The sequence below is a fragment of the Thalassophryne amazonica genome, chromosome 5 (genome assembly GCF_902500255.1).
Source record: "Thalassophryne amazonica chromosome 5, fThaAma1.1, whole genome shotgun sequence".
Classification (NCBI taxonomy): domain Eukaryota; kingdom Metazoa; phylum Chordata; class Actinopteri; order Batrachoidiformes; family Batrachoididae; genus Thalassophryne; species Thalassophryne amazonica.
The window spans coordinates 51,607,680-51,625,130 of NC_047107.1; the positions used below are offsets into that span (position 1 = coordinate 51,607,680).

At 39.3% G+C, this 17,451-nt stretch overlaps 2 protein-coding genes and 1 long non-coding RNA gene across 3 annotated transcripts in view; 2 read left to right on the top strand and 1 right to left on the bottom strand.

The window, feature by feature from the left end:
* Positions 1-4,842, bottom strand: part of LOC117510476 (betaine--homocysteine S-methyltransferase 1-like) — a 366,504-nt gene extending 361,662 nt beyond the window's left edge. The window contains 1 exon segment of the mRNA XM_034170203.1: positions 4,801-4,842. Coding sequence (XP_034026094.1) covers positions 4,801-4,827 — 27 coding nt within the window. The 5' untranslated portion in view covers positions 4,828-4,842.
* A 4,038-nt stretch (positions 4,843-8,880) lies between these two features.
* On the top strand, positions 8,881-13,520 carry LOC117509952 (probable dimethyladenosine transferase). Its single transcript, XM_034169561.1, is given in 11 exon segments — positions 8,881-9,064; positions 9,558-9,631; positions 9,741-9,827; positions 12,589-12,650; positions 12,717-12,834; positions 12,917-12,935; positions 12,938-12,965; positions 13,057-13,146; positions 13,148-13,178; positions 13,298-13,390; positions 13,476-13,520. Coding segments are annotated over 11 exon segments (705 nt in total). The 5' UTR covers positions 8,881-9,006.
* Positions 13,521-13,647: 127 nt separating this feature from the next.
* Positions 13,648-17,145, top strand: LOC117509782. The gene is made up of 3 exons (XR_004560519.1): positions 13,648-13,686; positions 16,690-16,796; positions 16,912-17,145. It is a non-coding gene; the product is annotated as an uncharacterized LOC117509782 (long non-coding RNA).
* The last annotated feature ends 306 nt before the right edge of the window (positions 17,146-17,451 follow it).

Here is a 17,451-nt window from a genome sequence, read left to right on the forward strand (position 1 = left end):
GGGACCTGATTATTCAAAACCTTATAAGTAAGAAAAAGAATTTTAAATTCTATTCTAGAATTAACAGGAAGCCAATGAAGAGAGGCCAATATGGGTGAGATATGCTCTCTCCTTCTAGTCCCCGTTAGTACTCTAGCTGCAGCATTTTGAATTAACTGAAGGCTTTTTAGGGAACTTTTAGGACAACCTGATAATAATGAATTACAATAGTCCAGCCTAGAGGAAATAAATGCATGAATTAGTTTTTCAGCATCACTCTGAGACAAGACCTTTCTAATTTTAGAGATATTGCGTAAATGCAAAAAAGCAGTCCTACATATTTGTTTAATATGCGCTTTGAACGACATATCCTGATCAAAAATGACTCCAAGATTTCTCACAGTATTACTAGATGTCAGGGTAATGCCATCCAGAGTAAGGATCTGGTTAGACACCATGTTTCTAAGATTTGTGGGGCCAAGTACAATAACTTCAGTTTTATCTGAGTTTAAAAGCAGGAAATTAGAGGTCATCCATGTCTTTATGTCTGTAAGACAATCCTGCAGTTTAGCTAATTGGTGTGTGTCCTCTGGCTTCATGGATAGATAAAGCTGGGTATCATCTGCGTAACAATGAAAATTTAAGCAATACCGTCTAATAATACTGCCTAAGGGAAGCATGTATAAAGTGAATAAAATTGGTCCTAGCACAGAACCTTGTGGAACTCCATAATTAACTTTAGTCTGTGAAGAAGATTCCCCATTTACATGAACAAATTGTAATCTATTAGACAAATATGATTCAAACCACCGCAGCGCAGTGCCTTTAATACCTATGGCATGCTCTAATCTCTGTAATAAAATTTTATGGTCAACAGTATCAAAAGCAGCACTGAGGTCTAACAGGACAAGCACAGAGATGAGTCCGCTGTCCGAGGCCATAAGAAGATCATTTGTAACCTTCACTAATGCTGTTTCTGTACTATGATGAATTCTAAAACCTGACTGAAACTCTTCAAATAGACCATTCCTCTGCAGATGATCAGTTAGCTGTTTTACAACTACCCTTTCAAGAATTTTTGAGAGAAAAGTAAGGTTGGAGATTGGCCTATAATTAGCTAAGATAGCTGGGTCAAGTGATGGCTTTTTAAGTAATGGTTTAATTACTGCCACCTTAAAAGCCTGTGGTACATAGCCAACTAACAAAGATAGATTGATCATATTTAAGATCGAAGCATTAATAATGGTAGGGCTTCCTTGAGCAGCCTGGTAGGAATGGGGTCTAATAGACATGTTGATGGTTTGGATGAAGTAACTAATGAAAATAACTCAGACAGAACAATTGGAGAGAAAGAGTCTAACCAAATACCGGCATCACTGAAAGCAGCCAAAGATAACGATACGTCTTTGGGATGGTTATGAGTAATTTTTTCTCTAATAGTTAAAATTTTGTTAGCAAAGAAAGTCATGAAGTCATTACTAGTTAAAGTTAATGGAATACTCAGCTCAATATAGCTCTGACTCTTTGTCAGCCTGGCTACAGTGCTGAAAAGAAACCTCAGGTTGTTCTTATTTTCTTCAATTAGTGATGAGTAGAAAGATGTCCTAGCTTTACGGAGGGCTTTTTTATAGAGCAACAGACTCTTTTTCCAGGCTAAGTGAAGATCTTCTAAATTAGTGAGACACCATTTCCTCTCCAACTTACGGGTTATCTGCTTTAAGCTACGAGTTTGTGAGTTATACCACGGAGTCAGGCACTTCTGATTTAAAGCTCTCTTTTTCAGAGGAGCTACAGCATCCAAAGTTGTCTTCAATGAGGATGTAAAACTATTGACGAGATACTCTATCTCACTTACAGAGTTTAGGTAGCTACTCTGCACTGTGTTGGTATATGGCATTAGAGAACATAAAGAAGGAATCATATCCTTAAACCTAGTTACAGCGCTTTCTGAAAGACTTCTAGTGTAATGAAACTTATTCCCCACTGCTGGGTAGTCCATCAGAGTAAATGTAAATGTTATTAAGAAATGATCAGACAGAAGGGAGTTTTCAGGGAATACTGTTAAGTCTTCTATTTCCATACCATAAGTCAGAACAAGATCTAAGATATGATTAAAGTGGTGGGTGGACTCATTTACATTTTGAGCAAAGCCAATCCAGTCTAATAATATATTAAATGCAGTGTTGAGGCTGTCATTCTCAGCATCTGTGTGGATGTTAAAATCGCCCACTATAATTATCTTATCTGAGCTAAGCACTAAGTCAGACAAAAGGTCTGAAAATTCACAGAGAAACTCACAGTAACGACCAGGTGGACGATAGATAATAACAAATAAAACTGGTTTTTGGGACTTCCAATTTGGATGGACAAGACTAAGAGACAAGCTTTCAAATGAATTAAAGCTCTGTCTAGGTTTTTGATTAATTAATAGGCTGGAATGGAAGATTGCTGCTAATCCTCCACCCCGGCCCGTGCTACGAGCATTCTGACAGTTAGTGTGACTCGGGGGTGTTGACTCATTTAAACTAACATATTCATCCTGCTGTAACCAGGTTTCTGTTGCCCACTCAACAAACTTCCCTAGCCTTCTGGACATGATGAAGGGACTTGGGCTGTCGTACCTGGCTTTTCCCCTTTGGGTACCCCTGGAATGGCCAATTTTTAGCTTGAATTTTCAAAAGCTTCCCTCCTTCCACACCATGCCACCCACCCCCACCCCCGACCCACCCCCCCGGGCGCTTTGCTCCCTCGACATTACCACGATGCTAAAATTTTATCCTAGCTAGAACCCTGTTTTGTCAAAGTTGTTAAAGGGTTCTTGGGTCTTTGTTGAATTTGTGATGTAAACAGTGTGTCTCTGTGTTCAAACGCTTTTCTCAGACCGTGAACAGAGGACGGATTTCGATGCTGTTGGAAGACTCTGAGGGAAGCTTCAAATTAATTTAATTTCATTTAAATTAATTTAAATTCACGGACTCGGATGAATTATTCAAGCAGGTATTATGTGACCTGACTACAGCGATCATGCCTGGATTTATCGACCAAGTCAACCTGTTATGCTAAAGACGGTTTGCACAGAACTGATGACCTCATTTGTACAGGTGGTATTAAAAATAGACTTTGTGATACTGGCCTTCATAAAACTACTGCTATTCTCCTACAATGATGACCGTACAAGCAATATGGCTTGGGGCTCGATGGCTATTTATTAATTAGACGATTCCACCTGCTATTATTGACACAGTAATGGCAAGGTTGGATACTTTCCTTCAAAAATAATGGTATTGCCTGGTTACAGGCAATACCATTAGTAACATGTAAATTTCTCCTCTGTGAGATCAATAAAGTTTATCTATATCTTTAGTTTCTTGTTCTCCCCTCAAACTCTCTCAATCACTGTGTTAAAAAAGGACAAAAAAGGACATAAGTCCTGCTCACAGACTGACTGCCAGAGACAGGACATGTCCACATCAAGTATAACTCCAGACATCTCCACATTTTCTCACAGACGGTGCGTTCGCAAATCTCGTGGTCAAAGGAGGAACTCAGAGCGCAGACCTGCAGCCTAGCACAAGAACAAATATAAACTAGAAGAGAAGTCAGAGTGCACAGTCTGGCTGCAACCAAACTGTGCACTCTGAATTATCTGTGCAGAGAACCTGCAGGCTGCATTCTCACCTCCTCTCTGCCCCCTGCTGCGCGCACCTGACGCAGACATTCCTGCGTCGTTCTGACGCAACAGGAAGCAACTCGAAGTGGGCCCGGTGTCAAATGGGCTTTAGTGTGAAGGTACCGGATAAGAGACATTCCTCCAGCCTTCCCTTGCCTTATCACACAAATGATCTCTGAGTGACACTGGTCAATGGCTCACAGCGAGACATCGTATCAAGACCTCCAGGTGACCCCTGATTCTTTTGGATGAAAGAGACTCTTTGATCATCACAGGCCTGTCATTCTTGAAGACAGAAGGACAATCATTCAGTCCAGACCTTGTTTTGACATCCTGTTCCTGTGTAATCAACTCTGTTTATGTTTGAACAGATGCATTCTTTTAACACTGTATGTGTAACTGCCCCCTGCCCCTGATGTGGTTTACACTGTTCCAATCAGGAAACCCTGGTTGGCACAGCGTCCAGAGTACTTCATATTAAAAAGCCTGTTATTTGACAAACGGTCAATGTCGTGACTTTTTTCTTTCACAGATAAGCCTGAAAATCCTTCGCCCTCCACACAGAACACAGCACATAAATGTCAAATGTTAAATGCAACATGTTTCATGCAAACACTTAATTTTACTGATACATGCTGAGGGTGACGACCCACCCATCTGGGGGTGGAACTGGAGGACAGGGGGAAAAGGCAGGCGGGGGGCGGGGTGAGTCAGCCTGCAGGTTGAGTTAGCAACTTGCTGTCCAGGAAAGGCTTCTGTTAAATACAACATCTAAAATTGAAGTCCGTTATCTGTGGTTTTTGAGTCTTTTGAATTCGCTCCTCATTACACCCGGAAATTAATTGGAAATTTAGACATTTTACCTGATAATACTTACACCTGTATGCTGCAGCACAGGCAAGGTTTTGTCTTCAGTCCAGTGTGTTCATTGGAACAAAATAACTCCGTTTGGATCAAATTTGGAACAAACATAGTGGATGCACGAAGGTCAGTCAAGGACAAAGTGAACCAATTTAGAGAAAAAATAAACAAAAAATGTTAAAAATCAACGTCACATAATCATGTTTATATGGAGAAATATTTAGATTGGCCGTTTTGAGGAATGTGCAGAAGTCAATAAAACTATTAAGAGATTATTTTTAATTGCTTACCCTTCTCTTGCTCTGCACCACAGACATCGCTGCAGTTTGCACAACCTGCAAAGGAGAAAGCAAAGGTCACTTACATACAAGTACAAACAGAAAGCGCCAATAATAATAATTCTTCTTTATTTCAGACTCAAAAATGGATCCATAAAAAAAATATTTCTTTAAGTAATTAAAATGGTATGACAAAGTTTTAGGGCCACACTAAGGTTTTTTTTTACTTCGAGAATAAAGTCATAATATTACAAGAATAAAGTCATCATTTTATGAGAAAAAACTCATAATATTATGAGAATAAAGTCGTAATTTTATGGGAAAACACTTGTAATTATATGAGAAAAAACTCATATTACAAAAGTCAGACTTTTATGAGAAAAAAACTCATAATATTACGAGAATAAAGTCGTAATTTTATGGGAAAGCATTTGTAATTATATGAGAAAAAACTCATAATATTACAAAAATAAAGTCATAATTTTATGAAAAAACGCATAATATTACGAGAATAAACTTGTAATATTATGAGAAGATGTAATTTTATGAGAGAAAAACTCTGCATCTCAAAATGAGCGCTTTGGAGCACTTAAGTATAGGTTTTACAAATAAGAAAATACTTCATCTTTTGGCCCACCTGCACCACATTTATTATTAGTATCAGCACTTTGAAAAGAATATGCAAGAAAATGTGTCTATTCCGGAGGAGGAACCACACAGACTTCGCCTGTAGTTCCGGCAATTAGTAGCTCCCGAAATCGCCTCTTTTGTGGAGGAGGAGATGGCTGGAACTGGCAGTCTGCAGGGTTATCACTTCTCGTATAAATACTACTTTACTCCTGTAATATTATGACGTTATTCTCGTAATATCATGAGTTTTTTCCTCATAAAATTACACCTTTGTTCTCATAATATTATGAGTTTTTTTATCATAAAATTACGACTTTATTCTCGTAATATTACGACTTTATTCTTGTAATATTTTGACTTCATTCTCGTAATATTACAAGTTTTTTTTCTCATAAAATTACGACTTTATTCTCGTAATATTACAACTTTATTATTGTAATATTTGACTTTATTCTCATAATATTACAAGATTTTCTCATGAAATTATGACTTTATTCTCTGAATATTATGACTTTATTCTTGTAATATTATGAGTTTTTTCTCATAAAATTACAACTTTATTCTCATAATATTGTGACTTTATTCTTAAAGTCTAAAACAACAACAACAAAAAAAAATTAATGTGGCCCAAAACGCCATTGTAAAATGATAAGTATATAAAACAGATAATTATATAAATACAGAATAAAACAGAAGTCGTAAAAACTATTATAATTATTTATTTGAGGACCACAGCAGGCAGTGGTGGTGACCAAGTTGTTTGTCCGCTTGGTTTCAGTGCAGCAGGTTCCTGGTTCAAATCCCACTCCTGCCACATTTCTCTGTGTAATGTGGAGATATGTCAGGAAGGGCATCTGGTGTAAAATTTGTGCCAAAATCAACAACCAGATCCACCTTGGATCTGCTGTAGTGACCACGAGTGCAAAACAAAGGAGCAGCTGGATTTGAGGACCACAGTGTAAATAAATCGTTCGACTTTCTAGTGTTATCATACCTCATACCTTCATACCTATTTCATGTGCCTGTATTTTATTGTTTTTACGAATTATATTGTATGATTTTATGTTTTAAATGCCAAATCAATCAAACAATCAGTCAAAGTAAAAGTATGTCTGTGGTTGTGGTTGGAGAAACTGTGCATAGTGCAACTTTTATCTTCATACAGCTTCGTGATGAAGTCGTAAAGAGCAGGATTTTCTTAAAAACGTGCGAAGGTTTAACTACAGTCCTCCACTGCTCCAACAAAGACCAAAAAGCAGGTAAAAACCATGTCTATCAACCTGCTTTCAACCGAGGCAGCCCGCTGCCAGCCACAGCACTTTAGCGCTACCTTACCGCAGCTAACTGGCTAATTAACGTACTAGAACTAAAGCAATCCGCTACTTGGACATCACTAAACAGGCATAAACGTTATTATTAGTGTCTGTTCTCCGGACCGTTTCCGTGTGGAGCTAAACGTGCGCACGTTTACCTCATACAACCCGGCGCTCCGCTCTCGTCGGCTGCTGCTGTCTGTTAGCAGAGGAGGAGCTGCTTGAGAATACATAACCTTTACCTATCGAAAGCTCTCTCTATAATAGCCAAAATACGTCCGTATTTTGAATCTGTTGGCCTACTTCTCTGTTAGCACTGAGGACATTTGTGTTCCAAGGTCAGGGCTGTTTATTATTATTATTAATTTCATTTATTTCAAACATGTTCTGTCATTAGCAAACTTTGAAAAGGAGTAGGCAGAAGTAAAAACTTCTACGAGGGCTGTCAATAAAGTAACGGTCCTTTTTATTTTTTTCAAGAACTATATGGATTTCATTCATATGTTTTTACGTCAGACATGCTTGAACCCTCGTGCGCATGCGTGAGTTTTCCACGCCTGTCGGTGACGTCATTCGCCTGTGAGCACTCCTTGTGGGAGGAGTCGTCCAGCCCCTCGTCGGAATTCCTTTGTCTGAGAAGTTGCTGAGAGACTGGCGCTTTGTTTGATCAAAATTTTTTCTAAACCTGTGAGACACATCGAAGTGGACACGGTTCGAAAAATTAAGCTGGTTTTCAGTGAAAATTTTAACGGCTGATGAGAGATTTTGAGGTGATTCTGTTGCTTTAAGGACTTCCCACGGTGCGAGGCGTCGCTCAGCGCTCTCAGCCGCCGTCGTCAGCCTGTTTCAAGCTGAATACCTCCACATTTCAGGTTCTATTGATCCAGGACGTCGTGAGAGAACAGAGAAGTTTCAGAAGAAGTCGGTTTCAGCATTTTATCCGGATATTCCACTGTTAAAGGAGATTTTTTTAATGAAAGACGTGCGGACGGAGCCGCGCGTCGGGACGCAGCCGCCGCTACGCTCCGCCACAGGAAAAACACCTCTGTTGAAAGCCTTAAGGACAAGTTGGAACATGTCCTGCCTGTTAAACAATTTCTCATATACTCACTCCACTGAAAGCCATCAAAAGCCGCCTGGATTTTACAAATGGTTATCAACACGGAGGTGTTTTTCCTGTGCCGCCGCACCGCGTCGGCTGCGTCCCGACGCGCGGATCCGTCCGCACGTCTTTCATTAAAAAAATCTCCTTTAACAGTGGAATATCCGGATAAAATGCTGAAACCGACTTCTTCTGAAACTTCTCTGTTCTCTCACGACGTCCTGGATCAATAGAGCCTGAAATGTGGAGGTTTTCAGCTTGAACAGACTGACGACGGCGGCTGAGACCGCTGAGCGACGTCTCGCACCGTGAAAAGTCCTTAAAGCGACAGTATCACCTCAAAATCTCTCATCAGCCGTTAAAATTTTCACTGAAAACCAGCTTAATTTTCGAACCGTGTCCACTTCGATGTGTCTCACAGGTTTACAAAAAATTTTGATCAAACAAAGCGCCAGTCTCTCAGCAACTTCTCAGACAAAGGAATTCCGACGAGGGGCTGGACGACTCCTCCCACAAGGAGTGCTCACAGGCGAATGACGTCACCGACAGGCATGGAAAAACTCACGCATGCGCACGAGGGTTCAAGCATGTCTGACGTAAAAACATATGAATGAAATCCATATAGTTTTTGAAAAAAATAAAAAGGACTGTTACTTTATTGACAGCCCTCGTATTACCCTACCCCATTCTACAATACATTATAACGCACTTTTCATAACAATTTCTCGTAAAATCACACAATCTATTACGAAGGCTACCGTAAATATAATAACGTAAACAAGGTCAAAGATTCAGAAATATATGTAGCAATGACATCTTTAAAGCACAGATTTAAGAAAAACTAAGGAAGGAATGAAACTGTAGTAACAATTAGAATATATACATATTTCCTGTGGTAAAGTACCGCAGTGAAATTAGTTTTACGTTGGATATTCGAGAGACATTTGTTCCGGTTTACCCTCTTCTTTGCTGTGGTTAACTTCCTCTTCGCTCCGGTTAAACCTCTTTGCTGTGGATGATGCTTCCTGTAGAGGGCGTGCGACAAGGACAGCGCTCTTATACCTACGTATGTCCTACCTAACGAAGAAGAGGTGTCCACGTGTTTACTAACAGCAGGTATTCCGTGTTTAAATTATTTCACATTTGGATCTTTAATTGAAATAAAAAAAGAAGATGCCAAAGGTTAAAGCGGAGAAGAAAAGCAGGCAGCACCAAGAAGTCAAAAATCAAGGTATGACGTTGTCTTTAGCGTACAGTCTGGCTGTATAGTTCGAGTTGTTTAATACAACATGAGAAAAATAAAACTCGTCTGTCAGAAGTTAAAACAACGATATTAACTGTTTATTTTTGCAACGCCTCCGTGCTTGTGATGTTTACCTTTACGTGACACGAATCCCGTAGGTTTAAGGACGGTAGTGCCAGCCCCCATTTAATAAATTTATAATTTTAAATTTGCTCACTTTTTTTGTACTTATCCACAACTCGCATGTCATGTTTCAAGATAATTTGCATATTGCCAGTAATTTCTGGTAATTTCGGCCTACGTAAGGTTTCAGAAATTATCTGATTATGTAAGAACTACATGTCAGGTAGTGATTCAAACATCTTTGTAAAGTCTGGTGATATACATCTGACACCCTGAACTCCATTATTTTAACACTGTGACGTTTGCTTTATTTATATTTCACCAAGTATATTTGTGTTAAAATTTTTATCTGTTGCAGGGATCATGTTCAACACTGGCATTGGTCAGTACATCCTGAAGAATCCACTGGTGGTCAATGGGATCATTGAGAAGGTTGGCTGTACTTGTGTGGCACGCTTCAGGTTTTCAGACACATGTTCAATTTGGGGTGAGGTGCCACAGACGTTGCACACAATGTTGTTGCATTTGTGGCATGTTTCAGGCAGCTTTGAGACCGACAGATGTGGTTCTGGAGGTGGGACCTGGAACGGGTAACATGACAGTGAAGCTGCTGGAGAAAGCCAAAAAGGTGAGACTCTTTGGTTCCCTGGAGTTATGGGTAGTTTGTACTGACACTGAGGTTGATGTACCAGCAGTTTCCAGTTCAAGGCATGCTAGAGCCTTGGTGGTTCCTAGGTTGTACCGACATACTAAAAATTTCTTCTCATCCGAGGGTGACCGTTTGAGACTTCTTTCAGACCTTGGAAAAGTGCGTCACACCTAACTAACTTGTATTACGTACAGTTGTTTGAACTGATGATCTTAGAATCTGCAGTTGTTTAGAACTTTCTTCAAGAGACCTTCCCAACTTGTGTAAATCTATTATTCTCCTTCTTAGATCTTGATTGAATTCTTTTGAATTTCCCATTGTTCTGAGTATTGGTCAGTCCAATGAGTGCTGTCAAACACATCATTTTTGTGCTAACAAAGAGAAACTTCCAGTTGTAGTCAATCATGATCACTAATGAGGAGTTAATAGGCCTTGGCCATGTCACGTTAAAAGACATAGAACCTTCAGCACCACTTAGATTTAAGTGAACGTATGCGTATGTTTGAGTCTGTATGTATAATGCTGACCATGTGTGAATTAGAGAAGATCCACAAGGATTCCATCTAAAATCACCAGGTTTTGAAAAAAACAAACTCCCAGGTCACCCATCAGCTTTATTCTGGCAATTTTATATGTTAATCACATTCCAAAGTTAGGGTGAAATGCTAAATATTAGGTCTGCATCTTGTAAACTTTTGAAGTTACAGCCTTTGGAAATTTTTGTAAATTTTTCACATATAAAATGGTGTTTTCTTCCAACTTTTCACATTAATAATGAGCTCCCTATATGCCTCACAGCTTTGAAACTGCTCGTACTAGGCTAACTTCTGGTGTAGAGTTGGGAAATTGTGGCAGTTTTGGTGTATCTAATGTGATCTGCCTTCCACAAAGGCCTCAAAATGGTAGAAAACCCAAAATTGTACATGTTCATATCTTTGATTAGTTTAAAATCAAAGAAATATACCAGCTGTGGCTAAGGAACTTTTTGTATGATTGTTTGTGATATAATGGAACATATCTATACATTAAATGATATACCAGGTTGTTTTAACAACCTGGTATATTCTTTGTGTGATTTTTGCCTTCAAATCAGAATGTATGTCGCAACAATAATTTTTTTGGGCAGAATCATGATAAATATGCAATTTGAAAAAAAAAAAAAACTTACAATCTTACTCATACACAGTTTCATTGTTTACTTATAAATTGCCAAAAATGATATAATCTCAACTGATTTTACTGTTCAGATATTAAATCACACTTGTCATGAAGAACTTTAAAGCATATGCTCACATTTACATTGATTATGTAGATACATAGTTTGAATATCTGTCTTATTTACCTTGTAATTGAGTTTGAGTGATCTATTTATTGTTTTACACTGGTTTACAGAAATAAAGGTGAGTTTGGTATTCCTTGCATTGCTGTTTGCTGACAGCAGTACGTGTCTGTGCTTGTTTCTTCACAGCACAACATCATGTGGGGAAATGTATGGTTACAAGAAGTATGAAGTATTGCCCAATGCTCAGCAACCTAATCACAGCATCGACATAATTCCAGCAAGGCGGGTCAGACTAGATACTCCAAAACTGCCAACATTTCCAAACTCTACACCAAAAGCTAGCCTGGCATGAGCAGTTTCAAAGCTGTGAGGCATATAGGGAGCCCATAATTAACGTACAAAGTTGGTAGAAAATACTGTTTGTGAAAAATTCACAAAAATTTCCAAAGGCTGTAACTTCAAATGTTTTCAAGATACAGACCTAATATTTGGTATTTCACCATAACTTTGAAATAGGAATAACGTATTAAACTGGCAGAACAGAATTGAGGGGTGACCTGAGAGCCTCTGGTCGACTTGAGATGGAATGACCCAAAATGAATTCAGTCTTGTGCGCTTAATTTTTTTTTTTTTAAGTCGTTAATGATGTATTAATGTTACCTGTGGGGATCCATGGGCTCTAGATTGGATCATATTTATAAAATAGGTAGCTGACATTTTCAAGGGTGGTGGTAAATTATATGCCACGTTCTGTAATGATTTAACTGAAAGCACAGGAAATTAAATGAGAAATTTTTGTGAGTAATTGTATTTATTATTTGGCACAAAAATATTTTTTCTATCAACCTTTCATTTTGGCAGCGTTCATCTGTGACACAAAATGCATAAGCATACCAAATGGCAAATGGCAACTCTCCCCAGTTTCATCCGTGGTCAAAGTGACACACGTACACAGAGGCCACTTTGCTACTCTATAATAAGATGCTTCCACCCTGTCAAAAGACCAGTTCAAGGACATCATTAAAAGCCCCAAATTATTACATTCATGCCCATGATGAGTGGATTTAAACTTCTGGCCACATCTGCAGGCATTAAGTATTTAATCCATGTTAAACACTCTATAATACATCCTTTAAAGGTTTGTCTGTGCTGTTTGAAAACTACCAGGAGTGAACTGTGAAAAGCAATTTTATAAGTGTGGTTTGAAGTTGGGCTGGGTGATCTGGCAAAAATACTGTCACAGTATCCTGATAATGACATAAATCTGAAGAAACTAGAATGTTCATTTGTTAATCTTTTGTCTTTTTATGTCTTGTATTTTTATTTTGGGAAGCACATTATATGGAAGATTATTATTATTTGTTGTTGTTTGGATAGATCTTTCTTTGTCAGGTTCTACTCAGCAATATCTGGATGTTTTTCTGCAACAATATATTTGTGTTTTGCATCTTTTTGTAGGTAGTAGCCTGCGAGCTGGACTGCCGCTTAGTGGCTGAACTTCAGAAAAGAGTACAGTGCACGTGAGTCACGAAAGAAGAATCACGTGTCTTATATTTTCATTGATACCTGCACATAAATGAGACAAGTGTGTGTGTATGCTCCTCAACAGTACCCATGCAGAACAAACTTCAGATATTAGTTGGGGATGTCCTAAAAACTGATCTGCCCTTTTTTGACATTTGTGTGGCAAATTTACCTTTCCAGGTAACAACACATTTCCACGCCACCGCACAATAACGTGCTTCACTTTGCCCATTTCATACTAAACCTCTATGTAATTGTTCAGATTTCATCACCTTTTGTCTTCAGCTCTTGCTGCACCGACCTTTCTTCAGGTGAGGAACACATTGACCCCCTGGGTTGTGTTAAGTTGTGCTCAGGTCTCGACTTGGAGTTTCCATCTGTTTGTGACTTACGTTTATCCAGGTGTGCTGTCTTGATGTTCCAGAGGGAGTTTGCCATGCGGCTGGTTGCCAAACCTGGAGACAAGCTGTACTGTAGACTCTCTATCAACAACACTGCTGGCTCGCGTGGACCATCTAATGAAAGTCAGTGTGCACACTCACAACCCTCTGCACGACACACTGCAGTGCTGTCTTTTTTTTTTTTTACCAGGATTGGGCTATGATGTGAATCATGATTCTCATTTCTGATCTCTCTTACTTAGGTAGGAAAAAATAATTTCCGACCTCCTCCTAAAGTGGAGTCGAGTGTTGTCAGGATTGAACCAAAAAATCCTCCTCCTCCAGTGAACTTCCAGGTGAGGTTTGAGTCTGTGGTTGTTGTGAGGATGCAGAGTGAAAGGAGCGCTGCCACTGGAACATGTTCTCATTTCTTGTTGGTAGGAGTGGGACGGCCTGGTCAGAATAGCCTTTGTGATGGAAAAATAAAACACTCAGTGCCGCTTTCAAGTGAGTATCCGCCTGCTAACGTCTCCATCTGTGTCAACAGAACTGTAGTGGGAAGTATTGACTTCTTTGGGGGTATTTTCAGGTCTTCTGCAGTCGAGCAGCTGCTGGAAAGAACTACAGAATTCACTGTTCTGTGCACAATGTGGTGAGTTTAAGTGTAGTCACATTTGTTTCTTATTGTTGACCCTTTATGATATATATATATGTGTGTGTGTATATATATATGTGTGTGTGTGTTGCCACAGTTACTTTGAAAAATGGTTTGAAAAGTGGTTCATGTTAGTTTTAACAGTGCTGTTAGTGTTATTGATTTATTGTTTTTGTAGGGCAGCGTGGCAGCTTAAGTGGTTAGCACTGTTGCCTCACAGCGAGAAGGTCATGGGTTCAATTCCCGCCTGTGGCCTTTTTGTGTGCAGTTTGCATGTTGTCCCCGTGTTTGCGTGGGTTTCGTTCAGGTGCTCTGGTTTCCTCCCACATCCGAAGACATGCGGGTTAGGTGGATTGGAATCTTTAAATTGTCCGTAGGTGTGAGTGTGGTTGTGCCTGTGTTTGTTTGTCTGTTTGTGGCCCTGTGACAGACTGGCATCCTGTCCTGGGTGTGCTCCGCCTCATGCTCTATGACTGCTGGGATAGGCTCCAGCCCCCCGCAACCCTTAATAAGCAAAGTGCGCATCTCAGGCCACGAGGTGCATTATGGGTAGGCTAAATTTTTCAGCTACCAACCCAGAAGCTATGGCGGCGGAAAGCAGCGAGGAGTGCTGTGATTTGGATTTCAACTGCTGGAAAGTTGACGATTTAAAGCATTTTTTGTAAGCTCCACGGATTGCCTGTTACAACCAGGACTACGTATGGCAGTGGACAGAAATGGAAAGAAGAGCTGGTTGTGCTTGCGTGTGCTGCATCTGTACAGAAAGTACCGTTAGTGCAGACAGAGGAAGAGTGCGCTGCTGTCAAAAATGACCAGTGCTTGTTGATAGTTGGAGACAAACAAATTTCTGACCCCTTGAAGGCAACTGACGGATGGTTAGACGAAGGCCAGAGACTGAAACTGTGGATATTGCAGAATATTTGCTAAGCAGGGATGAGAAATCGCTACTCCATTGGCTTCATAATGAGGACATTGACAGTGAGTCTCACCTATAACCTCTTTGGTGTCACGTTTGTTTTGATAAGTTGACAGATACACAATGATATGTGCATGCATGCAGTTTGTTTATAGAACATGTCAATTTTACAATATTACACACCACGCCATTCATGGCGCGACATTACAGTCATAAGCCGATGCACGAAAACGGTGGCACGGTTTCAGGATATTGACAAAATAAATGTGTGCAAGAAACTTACAATTTTAGTCCGTCTTTTACATCCGTCTGGATCTTACTTTTCTGTGGCGAAATTGTGTAGAGTGAACGGAGGTTTACGACCACATTTCTTCTTCTTTCCGTCTTTGTGTGGACTCGGCGGAGCTTTGCGATCATGTGTTTTCAGCCAACTTTCAAGCCTATAAATTCCGTTCGAGCATTTGAAAACAACACAATGCGCACCTGTCATTATTGTATTTGTCGTTTAAGGCTTAAAGCCTAATCCAATGTAAGCCAATCCCTGTAAGCCTCAACTTTTACAGTCCGCTAATGCTACTGTATATGAAATTTAATGGGAGCAGTGTGAGTGTGGTAGCTGGGATTTTTGACCCACGCATGTGCAGATGCGATGCGCACTTTGCTTATTGGACTAAGCGGTTGGAGTGTGTGTGTTTTTGTAGTTCAGTTGGTTTAGTCAGTTTAGTGTTGCTCTTACCATGAGTAAGTTAAGTCTCCTGTTAGTACCATCAATGAAAACTGTAGTGATTTTATTGTCTTCATTCCACTGTATTTTTTTTTTTTTTTGTCAAATTAAAAGTACCTGCTTACAGCAGGTGTGCATGCAACTTCAATCACAGAGAAACTGTGACAGCTGACATTTGCCATTTGGTATGCTTATGTATTTTGAGGCCAGGATGAATGCTGACAAAATGGAACGTTAATAGGACAAATATTTTGGAGAAGCTACAGATATTAGTGAACAACACTGACCAATGGATGTTGCTAACTACATTATGGACTCATGCCATTCCGGCAGGGGGTGGTAAATCATCTATATATTAAAAGCGTGAGTGCTTGATTTTATTTAATAAGTACATAATATAATTGTAAATACATTAAAAGTACATGGATGACACAAGAAAATGAAAATAGTTATTTCTTTTGTGGGTCATTTAAAAATCAAATGACAAAATAGAAGTAAAAATAATAATGATAATAATGTGTATATAACAAGAACCTAAACAATTTATAAATATATTAAGACAGTAAATTAACATTAAAAATTACATAATTAACATGAAATAAAAGGGCTGAGTTCTTCTTCTAAGAACAGTTGAGGTCTAAGGTTCTAAATACATTCTGGACTCACACTCCGTTCCAACTCATCATAGAAACTTTGCACAGTTTATTAACACCCTTGAAAAGTGTCAGCTACCTTTTTATAAACACTACCCAATCTAGAGCCTGTGGATCCCTGTGGGCAACACATTAGTATATATGTAATGCAGCAGCCAAACAAACAGAGTTTTGGGCATGGCCAAAAGAACTTTTACTCATATTTCCAAACAATCTTTTTTTGATCTTGTATAATGTCCAGGTTTGGTCCCCTCATTTACTATATGAAGAGACATTAAAGCAGTTGAAGCTTACTACTCTGGAAGATAGATGGGTTTGTGGAGACTTGATTGCTTGATTGAGGTTTCCAAAATGGTTCATGGTTTTGAGAATATCAGGCCTGAATTTTTTATTTATTTTTTTCAAAATAGAATTTATTCAGGTTTGAAAGGTCACTCTCACATGTTTGGGGAGGTGCAAAGAAATTAAAACAAGTTAATCTTCTAGAAAAGAAAGAATTGCAACCTTATGTGTACATAAAGTTCATGTTGAAAACGGAGGACTCATCTTTGCGAGTGTGTACATTCACGCGCAGTGTCCATTTTTCCCACACTTCCAACATGTCAATTTCCTCCTTATTTCAAGCCCACAGGCTTTGCTCTTAGCTGTTCCTTTCATTTGATGAAAAAAATGTAGCATGTAAAGTTTTTTTTGTTGTGGATTGGCAGGAAGTCCCAGTCGACTTCAGCATCACAAAGAAGATTGAGAGCATTCTCCAGGAGGCAGATTTCAATGACAAGAGAGCCAGATCCATGGACATTGATGACTTCATGGTGTAAGTAGTTAATATTTGCTTGTATCATTCATCAGATCAAATCATCCATTTACTCACATTTGTATTGGAACCCACTAAATATAACCAGTCTGATTTAATCATCTGTCACCCACAGATTGCTCCATGCATTCAACTCTGCAGGAATCCACTTTTCTTAAATGGCTCAGAAGTTTAAATCCTCCAGCTATGTCCTGAGTGACCACAGAAGTGTGAAAAATCACTTTTCTGCAGTGAAAATCCTCTGACTTTTGTGTGTTGAGGCCTCAATTGCATTGAGCAGGGACTTTTTTAAAATACTTCTGTTGACTTTAAAAACCTCCACTTGCAACAGAGTACCTTGAGTATAATGAGAGGACGCTAGCGGGAAGTGTGCTCACCACTGATTATTATTATTATTTTGAGTTACCGTGTTTGTGAAGCATTGTGTGTTGCCCAAAAAAAGCGAAAATTAAAAGCGAAACACTCACTGCGAGTCACACAGAAGAAAAGTGGACTTCTTCCAGAGACTGTCTGTGGCTGGGACGGAGCTGTGTGAGGGCAGTGCTGAGCGGCCAGACAGGCAGCCCGGCCGCTGTGCGTAGAACGGCCAGCAGACGAAACTGTGTTTTTTAAAAAACACACTGCTTTGCTTTAAATGCACAGTAAGCTATTTCAG